At 39.3% G+C, this 17,880-nt stretch overlaps 1 protein-coding gene across 2 annotated transcripts in view; it reads left to right on the plus strand.

Moving 5' to 3' along the window:
• The window catches only part of eps15 (epidermal growth factor receptor pathway substrate 15), a 115,505-nt gene that overhangs the window by 39,104 nt on the left and 58,521 nt on the right, over window positions 1-17,880 (plus strand). For both annotated transcript variants that reach the window (XM_052012497.1, XM_052012496.1), the window contains exons 8-11: window positions 2,575-2,634; window positions 8,976-9,176; window positions 11,654-11,808; window positions 15,070-15,220. In XM_052012497.1, the coding sequence (XP_051868457.1) occupies window positions 2,575-2,634; window positions 8,976-9,176; window positions 11,654-11,808; window positions 15,070-15,220 (567 nt within the window). The remainder of the gene's footprint in view (window positions 1-2,574; window positions 2,635-8,975; window positions 9,177-11,653; window positions 11,809-15,069; window positions 15,221-17,880) is intronic.

Consider the following 17,880-nt stretch of genomic DNA (forward strand, 5'->3'; position numbering starts at 1 on the left):
CAATGGAACTTGTGCAGATAGGCACTCTGGTTGCATGGACAAGTTGGGCTGAAGGGCCTGTTTCCATGTTGTACAACTCTTGACTATTGCAAGAGAACAGATTTTCATGCCTTTTCCCTCCTAACCAAATTTCTTGTCCAAGATGAAGCTTTGTTCCCGCAAACTTTACTCTTAACATTTTTATGTATGAGGTTATTGTGTATGACCTACAGAAATGCGCAGTAATGGTTTAATGTGGTCTGAGTCTTACAGCTATAGATTTGGAATTAAATTGAGGAAAACTACAGGAGGTATGATATTATGATTAAAAATATTTTAAGTAGATACTTGAGATATATATTGGCTCAGATTTTTCTGAGAAATGCCAGCAAATCTACATGGCATTGCCGTCAATTTCCCCTGGAAAATGCCGTGAACTTGGGACTCGCATGCAAATTTCGAATCCCCTGACAGAAATCTGCTGGACTTTTGCTAACTTTTCTGCAAGTCCACCCATATCTTATATAAGTAGTGGAGGGGTAACTTCCTGCACCATTCCACCATTTGTTTACTTAAATCTTTTAATTGTTTTTGAGCATTTTGATCTTTTTATATAAAGAATATTTTAAATATTTTTGATCATTTCTAAACGTCAATTCTTCACAAATGGTAAACATTTTTGGGAGTTTTGATAGCTGGCCAAACAAGGAGGCATGGCTTTACTAGTTGTTAAGGTTTTTCATTAGGATCTTGCCAGTCAGGTTGAAGTTGGCCTTTTTGAGAAGGTTGTCATCAGAAGATCCTCTGAACTTAAGTATGGAAATAGCAGCGGGTCAGTGGCAAGCACATGGGATTTCAGCCAGAAATTTTGGGCTGTCATGATATAGGTCTTGTTTTTGCACCTCACTGTGTTTAAGCGTGTTTTATAGAAATGAAGACTCTATTGGCAACTCTGTGTCAGCCATTTAGTTGGATAATGTGTGGGATATATGTCTAGGCTCCCAGCTGTTGATTGCATTGCTGACATAGCCTTTTTAAAGAGCAGAGGAAACAGAACTTAGATAAGATAAGATATCTTTATTAGTCACACATACATCGAAACACACAGTGAAATGCATCTTTTGCATAGAGTGTTCTGGGGGCAGCCCGCAAGTGTCGCTGCGCTTCCAGCACCAACATAGCATGCCCACAGCTTCCTAACCCATACGTCTTTGGAATGTGGGAGGAAACCGGAGCCCCCATCGCAAACCCACGCAGACATGAGGAGAACGTACAAACTCCTTACAGACAGCGGCCGATGGCAAGAATTGATGGGCATATGAAATGGAAAAGATTACCAGAAAGTAGGGGAGTGGGATGGAATTGAACCAGGGTCGCTGGCGCTGTAATAGCGTTACGCTAACCGCTACACTACCGTGCTTGCCACTTACGGAGGAACTACAGCAACTTTTCCCAATTCAAGCAAGGTATTCTCAGTAAGAATGCAGGGAGCAGAGGACAGTTAGAAATGAATTATGTGCCCAATTTCAGTCACTCAATAGCAATGAAATCATCAGCTGTGATTGACCTTAGAATTACCAGTCATAGTTTGGAATGGCACTGTCACTATTTGCAGCCTTTTTAAAACAAAAACATGCTGCTGTGATCTGAAATTTGTTGATAAAGTGCTTCTCAACTCTAAACTACTTGTGGATGTCCTGGGAAGAATAAGAAGATGCACAAATGTATAATTATTTATTCAATGGGCCTTCTGCAATAACTAAGAATGTGTAATATTGTGATTTATAAGGCTTCACAGTGGCACAGCAGGTGGATTCGTTGCCTCACAGCTGAGTGAGCCAGGTTCAATCCTGACCTCTGGTGCTGTCTGTGTGGAGTTTGCATGTTCTCTCTTTGACTGTGTAGATTCCTGTCAGGTTATCTGATATCCTCCCACATACCAAAAGTATGTTTGGTAGGTTAATTGGCTCCTATAAATTGTCCTTATGGCAACAGAATCAGATGGCAAGAATTGATGGGCATATGAAGTAGAAAAGATTACCAGAAAGTAGGGGAGTGGGATGGAATTGCTTTGTGATCCTGGTTGGACTTGACGGCCACCTATGTCATCATGAAATTTGAATGAGGAATATGATTTTAAGACTTTGTTGACTATTCTCTTTAGTGTTACAATATTTAACATTTGTTGCCCTATTTGGTAAAGTTTATAAACATTAGAGCTGGATTTTGTTTTAGAAGTATCATTGAGGGTGACAGCAACTGCGGATGTACAGTAAAGCTCAGATATCCATCATGCTGATCAAGTTGGTTTGCTCCTTCAGAAGATGCATTCTGCTATTTTTTTTGCTGAGACTCAAACCAATTGGTTAAGTAAATAATAGTTGCATGTCATGTTTAGTTCAGACCACCTTTTCCAGCTGCTGTACTGATCAGTTACAGTAAGTTCTAGTGTAAAATTGCATAAAAATCCTGGGGACTTCAGCACATTTGCTGCTATTGGTAAATTCTAGTCTTGGATAATTGGAGTTCTTATTTAAAAAAAGTTCAATATTGAACAGGCTGAATTCTTAACTTGTTTTTTCTATTACCTTATAGGTCTGGGACCTCAGTGATACAGATCGTGATGGTTTATTAGACCGTGATGAATTTGCTGTTGTAAGTTGCTAATTAATTTTATTCGTATCAGTTTTAAAACCACAGGTTGCTTGATGTGTGACTCTTGCTGGTTTGTAGTTCATGATCTTAATACAACTCTAGAGAGACAAGGGACTGCAGATGGTGTAATCTGGAGCTAAAAAAACCAAACTACTGGAGGAACTCAGCAGGTCAGGCTGCATCTGTGGAGGCAAGGGGATAATTAATATTTCAGGTCAAGACCCTGCATCAAGACTGAGAGTGTAGAGGGGAGATAGCTGGTATAAAGAGGTGAGAGGGTGGGGTGAAGCAGGGGCTGGCAGGTGATGGGTGGAACTAGGTGAGGAGGGGGGTGATGGACAGATGGAGCCAGGTAGGGGAGGGGAGACGGTGGCTGGTGGGTAATAGCTAGAAACAGATAAGGAGAGAGAGAAAATGGGGCAGATGGGGCCGTGGGGGGGAGGGGAGGGCAGAGGTAGGGGCAGACACTGGAAAGTGATGTGGAACCAGATAAGGGAGGAATGATGGGCAGATGGAACTCGTTGTGCGAGGAGGTGGGAGACCCAGTAGGTAAAGTGTGTGGGTGATAAGCAGTTGGAATCAGGTGGGGGGAGGGGAATGAAACTCAGTGAATGGGACTTGGGGGCAGTTGGGGGGGGGGGGAGGAGGGGAGGGGAGCGCAGGATGGTGTTGAAGGAACGTGGGTGGATCAGAAGGAAGAGAAAGGAGAACAAGGCGTGGGGGTTCCCTGAAATTGATGGCCACTGTGCCTCCTGCAGGGGGTTGAACCGGTTTCACAGGGCCGGTCGCTTGACCCTGGGCAGGACACTTCTGGTCGCACTTGCTAAACTCCCTTTGCCCTTGAACAGGGTCACCTAGACGTTTCTACTTCTGAAGTCTCCCAACCTGAAGTCAATGCCATTGACTTTTTGAGGTAACTTTCACAGAACTCTTCTGCATATCTTCTATGAAAAAGCAGATCCTAAATGGAGAGTTGAGGGTTACCTTGCCATTAGTTATATAGAACCCTAGCCATGGCTGAGGCTCGAAAGTGTCCATTGTATTCCAGATTCAATTGATTTTCTTAGTGTTTGCTCTCCCCCCACCTTCACATCTCCTGCTAGAGCTTTCCTCAAGGACCCTATTGTCTCACTGACTGAGTGGCTCATCCTTTTCCTACTGCACCTTCCTCACCCAACCCTATGTTTTCCCAATTTCCAGATTTGCTGTTGAGAAATTAACCAGTAAAAAAAACTGTTTTTATTAAAATTAATTTCATTTTTCTAGTCCTTCATCTCATAAGGGCTTACTCATAAATAGGATTTGGTCTCTCAGAAGGTCTCATTCGTAAACTCTGGCAACCTTGCGGATCAACTTTGACTCTTTGTTGCTTTGAACTCAGTTCTAATTTTCGGGTTCCTCTCCGTTCTTTCTCATGCACTCTCTGCAGTTTCCTTCAGCCCGATGTTAGTTCCAGCATCACTCGTCTTGTATATCTCATGGTCAAAATAAGGTATTTTTTTCAGTTTTGGAAGTTATCCCTAAAACATTAGCAATTTTTTGAAAAGAACTTTCTCAAAACACTTTATTTTCATTAATCTTTCACTCACCAGTCCTAGTCTCTCCTACCATCCTCTAGTTCCTATCTGTGACTGTTTTATTTCTCTTTATGGTGTCCTTTGAAATTTCCTATTAAAACTGCTAAATAAATGAATGCTTCAGAAGTGCAAGGTCAATTACTCTTCTTTAATTATAAACAATTGAAAACAAACTCATATTTATAATGCACCTCCCACAATGTTACAAGGCTTTATTATAACCAATTTAATACTTTGTGGAATGTAGGTGCTGTTGTTACACAGGAAATGCAGCAGCCATGGAGCCAATTAAATTATGCCCTTCCACCACTGAGCTTGAAAATATTTCTGTACAAATCCACTAACCATTTTGATGAGTTTCAAATAGGACAGTAAGCAATTTAAGCTACACATCTAGATATAACATATTTCAGGTCCTCCCTTGTCAATGACTGCTGATATTGTATCTATAACATGAAATCTTTTGTAGGCTAAATATTTGTTTGTGCTGTTGGCCACACATGAAGAATTCCAGAACCAAGCTGTGCTGTCTGGAAGCTTGATGCTTCCCTGCAGAGATGATCAAAAAATGACACCGGGGTAGTTCTGTGATTCCTGTATTTTGTGTGACTAACTGGCTGTTACAATAAAATAACCTGATGAGAGCAACATTGTACATTCCCTGCTGGAATTTAGAATTAACCCTACCATCTCTAGGCTAATACTGCACAATTAATGATCTGCTCAAAAACAGTGCTGACTGTACTTTGAGGAATGGAATATAATTTTTTTGATTCTATGTATTTATTAACTATATACTCCATCTCGTACTTACCTCTTCTATGTTTATGGTATTACATCAGGGACATTCTAAATATTGTTGTAGATGCCTACATGAAGCCCACAGGTCTGTACCACTCTGCCATCCACCATGCTGGTGATTGTGAGAAGTCTCTGTTTATAAAATCTTCACAGTATACATTCAATCATTAAAAACGTTGTTACATGGATTGAATATAAAGCTCTGATGATATATAAGGCTTCCGGTATAGTTCCTCATTAGATTATTTTATTGAAGCTGCCAGTTATTCACGTACTGATATATAAATCTTAAAAATATATATATACTTCATGTATATGTACATGCATGAGAGAGGAAAAAAAGTTTCCTTTTTTAAATGCAATCAGGTTAACAGAAGATGGCTGAGATAACTAAGAATGCGTAAGAGAGATGCAAAACCCATACTATTGTTGTTAAAAGCTTTAAAATCTGAAACTTAAATTTAGGATTTAAATTGTTCTTTTTTTGGTACCCTCAATTTTTGCTAATACATGTCAGTACATTTCCCATATTTTGTTGTGTAAAAATGAAAAAGCAGGCAAGATTCACATTACTTGACAGTCTCAATTGCACTTCCTGCTAAGAGCTGTGAAATAAATGCTGTAACCTACAGATTGCATGCTTTCTGATGAATGTTTCAGTAAATGTGTCTGATGGTACAACCATATTTGTAGGTTTGCTAAATAAAGACGGGTTTTGAAGTACCATTGCAACATATGTTATTGTCATTCTGGTCTCTGCTAATGGGAGGGATCCAGAACAGATCTGGCATCTGAAAACCAGGCATCCATGAGATGCTCTAGATCATCATCAGGAACAGCAAAATTATACACCACCACAATATGTATCTGCAGAGCCTGGCATATCCTTCATTCTGCCATTACCACCAAACCAGGGATTCAACCCTGATTCAATGAAGAATGCAAGAGGGCATGCTGGGACCAAGTAAGAGATGCCTATAAAAGAGTTGTCAACCTAGGAAAGTCGCAATATTTAATTACATGTATACTAAACAATATCCAATAGAACTAAGCAATTCCTTAACTAATAAAGAAGATCACAGCTCATTAGTGCTGCCATATCTAATTGTGAATTGTGGTGGACAGTTAACCAGCTGTATGGAGGAAGAGGCTCCAAGAACATTTGCAACCTCAAAGCCAACATTAGAGTTTGTGCTAAAGGCAAGGCTGAAACATTTGCTATTACGTCTAGCTAAAATTTCCAAGTAGATGGTTCATATTGCCTTCCTTTGAGAGCCCCACCATCGTGGAAGCCAAACTGTTCCGGTATAATGTGGAAAATTGTCCCCATATGTCTTATCTACCATAAAGGGACACATCCATTCTGGTTATTTTCTGCCAAATCATTTGCAAAGTGATAGCAGATATCTCATACAATGCTATCAAGTGGCACTTAATCACTTGGCACAAAACTCACGGCCTACTTGGCAGCAATGATCCAAGTCCTTGTCTATGCTTCTGAGATCTAGATTACCTAAGGCAGGCATCTCAAGCTACTGGAAAAATACCACCAACGCTGTGTCTGCAAAGTCCTTCAAATTCACTGCAAGGACAGGTGAACCAACATTTGTGTCCTCACCCAGTACTGCGACATTAGTTACATTCAGTTGGCTACATTGGAAAGACCATGAGATTTGCAAGTCTGACTCCAGACTCCCAAGCAGACACTATTCTGAGCTGTCACAGGAAGAGGTTACCAGGCAGATGGAGGAAAGGAATTGAGGAATAAAAACAGAACTGCTGTAAGCACTTAAGTCAGGCAACAGCTGTGGGGAAAAAAAAGAGAGTTAATGTTTCAAATGGAAGACCCTTCGTCATGGACTGCTGAAGAAGAGAGATGAATCATCAATAACTTCTTCCCTGATGCCCAGTTTCACCAGGACCACTCTCCAGAATTCATCACAATGATCCAACTTTGACCAAAGAATTGAATTCTATTGTTGAGGTGAGAGTGGCTGCTCTTGATAGCAAGGCAGCATGTGATAAAATGTAGCATGAAGGAACCCTGATAAATGGGTATCAAGGGGAAAACGTCCAATTTTTGGAATCTTAGCTTGCATGAGGGAATATCTATGGTTCTTGGAGATAAATCATACCATCCCCATGATTTTGTTGCAGGGGTTTTTCAGGCTAGTGTCCTCAGTCAAATGTCTTAAGTTGTTTCATCAATGACCTTCCTTCCGACATAAGGCCAGAAGTGGGAAGTTAACTGATGATTGCACAATGTTGAATTTCATTCACAACTCCTCAGCAAAAGAATAAAATTTGATACCACAGAATCTTAAAAGGAAGAAAGAGGTGGGACAGCTAAAGAGGTTCACTAAAGCTTACAGCAGTTGTAGCTGAAGGCACAGCTGCCATTCGTGGGGCAATTAACTTAGATTTGTGTGCCTTCAGTTCTATCAAAGAGACTTTCAAGGTGGAAGAAGACTTCAGAGTTGTAGGCAAGGGTAAGGAAATAGTTTTAAAATTGAGGCCTTGAGCAATCAGGAGTTACTCTACATAAATGAGCACATGGCCAACAATAGGTGAATCAGATGGTGCAGGTCAGTACATGAGCTAAAGAATTCTGAATGACCTCCCTTTTACTGAGGATAGAACATGGGAAACCATACAGGAAAGTAATGGAAAGCTGAAGTCTAAAAGAAGGACATACATTGATATAACATCTCAAGGAGATCTTCAGATTTACACAATTAATTAAGAACAGAGGCCTGGTCATTGTCGTAGCTATGAAGAATAATAACTACAATTGATATAGTCATAATATGAGGAAGTGTATGCAGTCTAAAGGTTAAAATAAAGTACATGGGGGCCTTAGCAGCAGATCAGTTAAGATGGGGGCTGAGTTGACAATGTTATGAAAGTTGATGAGCAAAAGCTGCAAGTCCTGAAAATCTGAAATAAGAACAGGAAATCCTGGAAATACTCATCGGATCAGGCTGCATTTTTTGGAGAGAGAAATAGAATTAATGTTTCATGGTCGAAGACCTTTCTTCAGAATTGGGAAAATTCAGAAAACTGGCATGTTCGATCTTGTAGAGAAGGGGCAGAGAGGGAGGGAGCATAGGAAATATCCATGCTTTCCTAGCATTTCTGTCATTTTCATGTTTTCAGTAACTGCTATGTTTTGAATCTCTCAGCCCCAGCAGGTTTTTGTTCTATCCTCTGTGCTCCCTCTGTTTACACCTGTTCCAGGCACATTAGATGCCTTTAACATGCCTTCAGCACCCTCAAGACCAATCTGTCTCATCCCTTATCTCTTGGTCTCCACCCTGTCAAAGACATTCTCTTTGTTCTCTGCATCCCTTCCCTTTCTCTGTAAGTTTAAACATGCCTGTGGTCCAAATCTTTTTGTGTTCTGAAGAAACATAAGACCTGAAATGTTTCTCTTCCTACAGGTGGTGCCTGACCAACTGAGTGTTCCAGTATTTTTGTTTTTTATTTCAGATGTTATGAAGGTAATGATCATAGTGAAGATGCCGAGGTCTGATGTTCATTTTGGGATCGCATAAGAACAAGGTTGCAAACAGTCTGATTCAGCCTCTGACAATTGTCGGGGGAGGAATAGAGTCAGCGGTGAGAGAACAGGTCATACTGGGGACTGATGATGATGAGTTGAATCTTTCCATTTCCACTACTTGATATCGGTCAAACATACTGGCAATATTTTACTGTGCACCCCCCAGGTAAGAACAGCAGATTTCAGTCCCTGAAGAACAATAGTGAACCTGATAAGTTTTTACAGGAATCCAGTTGCTGACATCTAATGCTAACTTTTTGTTCCCAGTTTAGGGCAGAAACCTGTGTGGAGGTTTTCAGATATGTACTTATGGTTTTGTGCAATTCTTTTCAGAATTTTTGTGAACTATACTGTAGTACTATAATTAATTTAATGATTTAGTATCATTTTGCTTTCACAAGGCCATGTACTTGGTTTACCGTGCTCTGGAGAAGGAGCCTGTGCCATTTTCGTTGCCACCTGCCTTAATACCTCCATCAAAGAGGAAAAAAGCTAGTGTTCCACCTGCTGTGCCACTTATTCCATCTCCACCTTCTGCCAAGGAAAGCCGACAGTCCTTACCTCCTGTGGGAATTCTACCTACCAAAACGCCAGCGACCCAGGTAATGCACTTAATAGTAGCATTTGCTCTTTAATATCATTGCTTTATTAATTTCAACAGGATACATTACAAGAGATTGCTGACATGTGAACTGGGCTCCAACAAATTTATCTCCTGCCCCCTCCTGCTCCTTCAATTACCATATGAAGCCCTAACTCCTGATCTGACCCCCTACAAGCTTCTATATTTTCCAGATTGTACCCCAACTTCTCAGCTCGGGTCCTAAGTCACTGATCTGAACTCACTAACTTTGGCTCTTACCTGAGGCACCGAATTGCTGAACACATGACCCTGAATCAAATCCTGACTTCTGACTGTCAGTTCCATCTATCCTGGACCTTTCCTTTTCCCTAGACCTAGCTGAATTTTTGTGCACTGTGCAGCAGTGTGACATACAAAAGAATGTAAGTAAGAAACATTTCTTGGCACTCAACTTCTATGCTTTCAATTGCTATTGAAATTTGTTGTGGCGATCCCAGGATTGGACCAATTGTTGCTTCACTGCTAAACAACTCCTCATAACTCCTCTCTTGGGGCCAATAAACTTATAGGGTGCTATCTTCTCGTAAGCAGTGCTATCCATAGATTGCTAGCGGTCCACTTTCAATAATGATACAGTGGCACAGCTGGTAGAGCCACTGCCTTGCAGCACCAGAAACCAGAAGAATTGTTAAATCATTTAGCTTAATTTCCCTTATGGAAAGCATCTGGTTTTCGAGAACTGACGCCACAATGGTGATGCATGCCAATCCTCCAGCTTAACAATTGGCCCATGTGCCATTCAAATCTGTCCCTTATGGTGTTACAAAGATCTCATGGAGATCAGAATCTCCTGGGCTTTGTGCAAGTGGATGGCCTCTGTTATTAGCAATCTAGGCAGTGCTGAGCTTTAAAGACGCACCTGGATTGTCAAATGGCAGCAGGCCTCAGAAGTCTTGAACTCCGTGCAGAGAGAGGTTTGCTGCAATGTTGGATTTTTTGGGGAATTATTTGGACATTTGCAAATACTACAGATTGTGTATTATTCCTAAAAACAAGAATTATGTTTAAATCTGCACATTCATATAGAAAAAAGTAAACTATTGAACAGAAGGAGTGATACAGTGTCAGTGCTTACCTCCTGTGGGAATTCTGCCTACCAAAAAGCCAACAACCCAGTACAGCTGCTGCCTCACGGTACCAGCAACCCAGGTTCAATCCTGACCTAGGGTGCTGACTTTGTGGTTTGCACGTTCTTCCTGTGACAGTGTGGCTTTTTTTCTTGGTGATCCTGTTTCCTTCTACATCCCAACTTTGTGTGGGTTGATAGGTTAGTTAGTCACTGCAAATTTCCCCTAGTGTGTAGATGAGTGGTAGAATTTGGAGGGGAGCTCATGAGAGAATATAAAATGGGACTAATGTTGGATAAGTGTAAATGGTTGGTTGATGGTTGAAGCAGGCTAGGTGGACCAAAGAGCCTACTTCCATGCTGTATCTCTCTATAACAGTGTAATCCATGGAGCAGTTTGTTGACTTAGTCTGGCTTTAAAGTTATGTTCATTGACGTCAGCATCTCATTTTTATCTTGTGCATGTGCATTTTTATATTTCATAAGAACATTGAGCAGCACAGCAACCAGACCCTTTGGTCCATGGTGTTGTGCCAAACTAGTTAAGCTAATTACACCTTATCCCTGCTGTCTGCATATGGTCCATATCCCTCCATTCTCTGCATATTCACGTGCCTATCTAAGAGCCTTTTAAACACCTCTATTGTATTTGCCTCCACTACCACCCTTGGCACCGCATTCCACCACTCTGTATATTTAAAAAAATTTGCCTCGCACATCTCCTTTGAACTTGCCCCATCTCCCCTTAAATGCATGCCCTCAAGTACCAGACATTTTGACTCTAGGGTAAAGATGCCAGCTACCTACTTTATCTATGCCTCTCATAATTTGATAAACTTTTATCAGGTCTCTATCAGCCTCTGCTGCTCCAGAGAAAACAACTCTAGTTTGTCCAACTTCTCCCTATAGCACATACCCTCTAATCCAGGCAGCATTCTGGTAAACCTCTTCCGAACATAGCCGCCACATCCTTCCTATAATGGGGCAACAAGGATTGAATGCAATACTCCAGATGCGGCCTATCCAGAGTTTTATAAAGCTGCATTTCAAAATAAGTTTAATGTTATTGTATTTGTTATGGCAGTTAGTGACAACTAGCTTGGCAAATTCTGTTGGCTAATCATGGCATATTGCTCAAAGGTTACATTTCATGAGCACAATAAGCTTTAAAAAAAATTCAAGCTCTAACGGATTACTACAGGGCATGTTTCGGCCCAGAGCTGTATAATAAGCTGCTCTGCAAACAAGCTTTGGCATGAAGGAGGGGGTATATCTGCAACATAACGATATGGGTAAAGTATATCTTGAGAGTTTTAAACTAGGGGAATAATCGTGCATTTCTTTAGTTTTAGAATTGTTTTCTTTTCCAGTCTGTTAAATGGGTTGTCACACCAGCTGACAAAACAAAATATGATGAGATCTTCATGAAAACTGACAAAGACCAGGATGGGTTTGTCTCTGGAGTGGAAGTAAAAGCTTTCTTTCTCACCACGGGTTTGGCTCCAACAACACTGGCTCGTATCTGGTAAGTGTTCACTGTGTGCTTAATAGTAATCATGACACTACTTTAATTCACTAATTAGAACTACACCTTAATTTCCCTGTGAGTTACCACAGTTTAAGGTTATTTTTGTTGAAGCTATTTTAGTCTTCTGTTTTAGTGCTGAAATTAGACTGGTAATTCTTGAACACAGGAGGGGAGGTATTTTTAATTACTATTCAGCAAAGTTGTATGCTATTCACATGAACTCATCTTTCCAAATTATGAACTGTACTATAACTAATCTTGATTTTAATTAATTGTAATGCGCTTTAGACAAAGACAGAATCTGACTTGGCTATTATATCCTATTCAGTGCAATTAGTTGCTCGTCAATATGCTTTAGCTGGAAATTTGTCAAACAATGAAAATCTGTGTAAAGATTATAGGGAGACACATTGAGTATTTGTCAGTCAATGAAAAGAGCAGTACAACAACAATGCCAGACATCTAGATGTTTTTAACAATGAAGTGGTAAACCTGACTTCAGGATTTTCATGGTTGTCAGTTGTAGTTTGAAATGCAATAATTAAGCATTTTGTTGGGAACAAATATTTTCTCATATAGTACCTTGCATGCCCGCAAGATGTTCTAATATATGCAGTCATTGTTATTCTATACCTTCCCTCCCACCTGGTTCCATCTGCCCTTCACTTATTCACCTGGACGACTTCTCCTGGCCTACCTTTCCTGTCTCCTACCTCATCCAGTTCTATCTGTCTATCATCCCTCCCCTCCCTTATCTGGTTCCAAGTATCACTTTCCAGCTTCTGTCTCAACAATCCTCTTCATTCCCTCCCCCACCTGGCTCCATCTGCCCATTATCCCCTACCTCAATTAGTTCCAACTATTACATAGCAGCCCCTGTCTTCCTCCCCCTCCCCCCCCCTCACTTTTTTATACTGGTTATCTTTCCTCTACATTCTCAGTATTGATTGTGCAGGGTCTTGACCCAATACATTGACCATCCCTTTGCCACCACAGAAGCTCTTTGACCTGCTGCGTTCCTCCAGCCGTTTGTTTTTTACCCTCCGGATTCCAGCATCTGCAGTCTTTTAGGTCTACCAGGAAGTTTGCATGTTACAAAGTCCCTTGGATAGCAAATTAATTACAGGAAAACCAGTTTTGGCTGCTGTTTTTGTTTCAGGGAGGAATGCTGCAGAATTCTTTCTTGAGTAATTTCATGAAATTTTTATGTTCATGTGAAGTGTCAGACAGCTTCAGGTAATATATCAAAAGCCAGCTAAAATGGAGTCTGGTCTAGCTTCTTCAGCAATGGAGAAACAAGCCTTTGGCTTCATACCCATCTCTAAATAGAAAGCTGGAAGGTTTGAATCATGTTCTAGACAGTCCTGGCAGGAAAACACTGCCTCTGAAGTCTGGGTTAACATCCGCTAGGATACTTGTATCCAGTGATGGTAGCCTCTGCTCAGTGTGGGTTGTGGGATGTTAAAAGCACTCCTGCCATAGAGATTTAACACCTGGTATTAAGATGTGTCTAGCTGTGGAAACAGTACTTGCACCATAGACTATCACTGCTAATCTGCCGTGAATCCTTCCGTAGTTTCACACCATACTTTCAGAATGTGAACCTCCAAAAACAACAGAAAAGGATAATAATTCTTTCCAAATAGGAATTTTGACTATAAGGAAAAACTTTGTTTTTGCAATATGTAAAGTTTCCTTTGGTTAATGATGGTGTGTGTGATATTTTGTCCAGAAAAAATAGAAAATGTTTGCGGGAAGATGAATGGTTTCTGTTGAAACTCTGCGTCATAAAGTGAAGTAGCATATGATCTAGCCCTTTTGTTACCTTTGGTTTAAGAATTTGTTTGGTGTACTCACAGTTTTATGGTGAGAAATGGTGATTCTTGTCACTGGGGAACAGGTTCAAGTACTTCTTGTCTCTGTCAGTTCCTCTTTAGATCAGAAGCATATCTTTGATTTGTCATAAAGTGAATCAACATTTTGTTTAGAATAAAAGACAAAAGTGAACTTATAAGATTTTGGAGCTGCAGGAAGCTACGACTTCACTGCATCAAAACTTGAAGGGGAAAGAGATAGAGGGGAAAAAAAAGAATCAGCTGATCCATTGATGACTCACTGATGCATCACTGCTGACTCACTGCTCCTCATATTGACTGCTGAGAAGAGCTCAAAACTACATTTGCTAGTGTTCTGCTTACTAATTAATGAATACCCTTGCCTCTAAAAGAGGGAACAAAGAGAAAGTAAGTGCTGTCCCTCTGGGTAGAACTCTTTCTGAATTTAAGCACATGATTTAAAAATTGCAACAAACTAATCCATCTCTGGAAGACTTGGTCAATCAATATTTGAACTGTGCCCATCTGTATGGTAGTTTTATGATTGACTTGCATGCCAAGCTTATTCAGAGGACATAGAGAATGGTCCCATTAATGATGGCATGCTTTCTAATAAGCCCTGAAAACAAGTATTGTAATTGGCTAGCACTAGGCAACTAACAGATGCAGAAGTCTGGTTTAGGGAGTTAACTGAGATGATAGGCATTTATTGGACATCGTCCTGACCAAAAGAAATGGCTAGAACAGTATGGGATTATATTGCAATGTGCTTCCTATCTTCAGTAGAAAGAGATGAAAGTTCTTGCCACAGCTTTTGGAAACAAAGCTTTTTTTTCCCACTTAATGTTTGGTGATATTAAGTATTTCATTTGATTAAGAGAGGAATAGGCGTGAGATTTGAAAGGGAGTTGCCTTGAGGTACTGTCCTTGTTGTGATGTTTTGGCCACAGATTGCCTCCTAGCTAATTTAGGTTAGCAATGACCCTGAGATTGTAAAGACTTCTTTAAGAAAACCAAGTGCTATGGCAGAAATCACATCAAAGCCAGATATTTTAATCATCTTATCATTCTGCCATTCTTTCTCAAAACATAACCTAATTTAATAGGATAGAACTAATAATTAAACATATCTTCACAGTTCAAGTAGATCTTCACAGTTCAAGTAGATTTTCACAGGTCAAAGACTATTGGCACTGCTGTATAATTTGTGGCACAGGGAAGCTTAAAAAGAGAATTTTTGAAAAATGTGCAACAGGAATACACATGTTTTTGTTGCATTTACGTTAAATCTGATAATATGACAAAATGTTACTGTCATTTCAGTCTTTTTTGGAATTTAATATAAACAGATGCAGGTTAATTTTACCTACTCAAATGCTACTATGCACAGGTATTGAGATTTCTTAATCTTCTTCCTTTACAGGGCACTCTGTGATACAAATGATTGTGGAAAGCTCACAAAGGAACAATTTGCCTTGGCTCTACATTTAATAAACCAGAAGCTAACAAAAGGCATTGATCCACCTCAGGTTCTTACTGCAGAAATGATGCCTCCTTCTGACAGTGCACAAAAGGTAAAACTTTTGTTTTTGCATGGCTTTAGTGCTACCTGATGGAAACAGCATCGGCAAGATTTTGTATGAAATGGCCTGTGCTCATGATCCCAACAATGGTCACTGATTTTCTGGAGAAGTATCTGCAGTGACCTGACTAATGAGTCAGACTTGTTTGTAAACAACTCATAAAATTATTTTTCCATCCTTTCATCAGATAAAGGTATTTCTATTGATTAAGGAGAGCATGAGGGTATAAAGGATAATGATTGTAATACTGATTAATATTTGTTGCTTTTACTAAAATCACCCCCTCCTGTCATTATGGTTTCACTCATTATCCCTGTACATTCTCTGTCCTTATCGCTTCCTTTCTGCCATCTGTTACAAGGCTAAAGATGTCAACTTGGGACCCAAAACAGAAAATTTGATTTCTATGGATGTGGAATATGCAAGCTTCATTCAAAATCCATTAATGAACAAATGAAATAGTAGGATGATGTACATGATAAATTTGATTCCAGTGATGATGCATTTTGCAAATTTTGAATATAAAAACTTCACATTGATTGTAAACTGTTGAGAATTGTTGCAGATCTTCTGGATTCTGGTGACCTTACAAACCATTCAAGGTGTTGTGTTTATAGTTCCAATTGTCTGATTTTCTGTACATATTTGATTTTTGTTTATTAATGAAAGCTAAAAAGCCCTTAATTCTTTTGGTGCCCTTGGAAATGAACTGATATAATTTTACTGGGTACCACAGGTGCAAAAGGTAAGTTTATTTTGATAGTAAGGAAACAGAAAAGACTGGGAATATACAATCAAGTTAGCACCTGTAGAGAAAACAAGACAGGTTACTATTTTGTACTTCAACGCTCTTTGGAACTGATTACTGTGAGACTAACCAGGCATTTTAAGAGTCAGAAGTCAAGGAGAATGGAGCAGGAGAAAAGGGACAAGTTAATAGCTAATAAAGTAAAGGTTTAAAAGAACAGGAGACACTTTCATATGTGAAGAAAATAGATACTAACAGACGAAATGAACCACACGTAGTAAATGTGCCACTCATCTAAGGAAAAAAAAAGATTTTTTAAGAAAGAGAAAAGTAGGTGTGAAATTATAATGAAAATGCAAGCATTCAGAGTATGGAGCTTGGGTTTTAATTTATTAAAGTCAGTGTTATGTATCAATACCCAGCTGAAATGTTTGATTCTGGTCCTAAAGTGTGTGTAAACTTTGGCCAGAACAATGCACAGTCCCTAGATTGCATATTTTCTACTTCTGCTGCAAATGGATTGGTCATAACATGGACTTTAGATTCCTGTTCTGTCCTTTCTTCGGTCTTGTATGCTGCAGTTGTCATAAACTTCTTACTCCTTACCAGCATTTTGAAGTTTTATTTTCAAATTTCCACGTCTTTCATTTTCCATTGTTGTTTTAATTAGTACTGTTTTCTACTTTGGTATCTATTTATAACAGAAGTATGTGCATTGTCTAATGGTCTGCTGTTTTTGTTAATGTCACCATTTATGATATTTTTATTTCCCTATATTTTTATATTTTTTGTTGGTTAGTTTTGTATATCTCTAAGCAATCTAGAACACTGTCCTGAACATTAATGTGTATCTTGAATCATTTGGGTATTAGTTATGTATTTCCAGACTTTCTGTTTGAGAGTCTTCATAGCTTCATTATAAAAATATGTATTTATTTGGAAATAATTTTACTATTTTAATGCACTATTAATTGGGATTTTGCAGCAGAATAATGCTGTAATATTGGCTGGTGACATGGCATTTTTAAATCGTTGCACATCAATATGGTAGAGAAGCAACCTAATCTTATTTTTCGCTCTTTGCCTTTAAATAAAAGGTTTCACAACAAACTTGGGCTGGTGACTGCCTAATGCTTCTTTTATTTCTCTGATTATCTTCTTCTTCCTGAGTTATAGGTCAGTTTGCTATGAATGTATCTTACTGAGACAATGTAATTGCAATTAGAAATTTAACATTTTCTGACAGTGCTATTAATTCTTCTGAATAACTGTTTCTTGCACATTCTCGCTCTGAAAATGCTAGTTTTCTTGTTCAGGTGCTGCTTGATGCAAAACAAATATTCACTGAAATTGCAGGTCTCAGAAATCAACCCAATTCAGTTTTGTAGCTTTACTAATTCTCACTGAACCTTTCTTTCTTGCATTCTACTTGCCTCTGCTTTGCTACAGGCTCTATGCCTTTCTCACAGTACCAGCCATCCTTGCTGCACTGCTTTGATGTCCATAATATGTGAATAACGCTGGAAGCCTAATGTAGCACTTCTTCGTTTAAAAAAACGCAAGGTTAGCATTATTATTTACTGTTTAATCTGTCTCTTGTTCACCTTCTTTTGCTCATGATGAGCACATGCTTTTCTTTCAGATTTCCCTTCTTTTATTTGCAGGTTTCTGATCAAGCAGAGTTTACAAAAAAAGTGTTATGTACTCCAAGAATAAAATCATGTTTTGTAGTATTTCATAGGAGTTGACTACTAAACAAAATAATCTGTTCTTTTGAGTTAATGAATAATCTAAAAGAAGATTGAAGAAAAGTGGGAGAGGGAGGGAGATTTGTCAACATTAATAAATGATTAATGTGTATATTTTGCCCAATTTTTTTCTTGTACTGCCAATTAACATTGTC

This window comes from Pristis pectinata, chromosome 3 (assembly GCF_009764475.1).
Source record: "Pristis pectinata isolate sPriPec2 chromosome 3, sPriPec2.1.pri, whole genome shotgun sequence".
NCBI lineage: Eukaryota > Metazoa > Chordata > Chondrichthyes > Rhinopristiformes > Pristidae > Pristis > Pristis pectinata.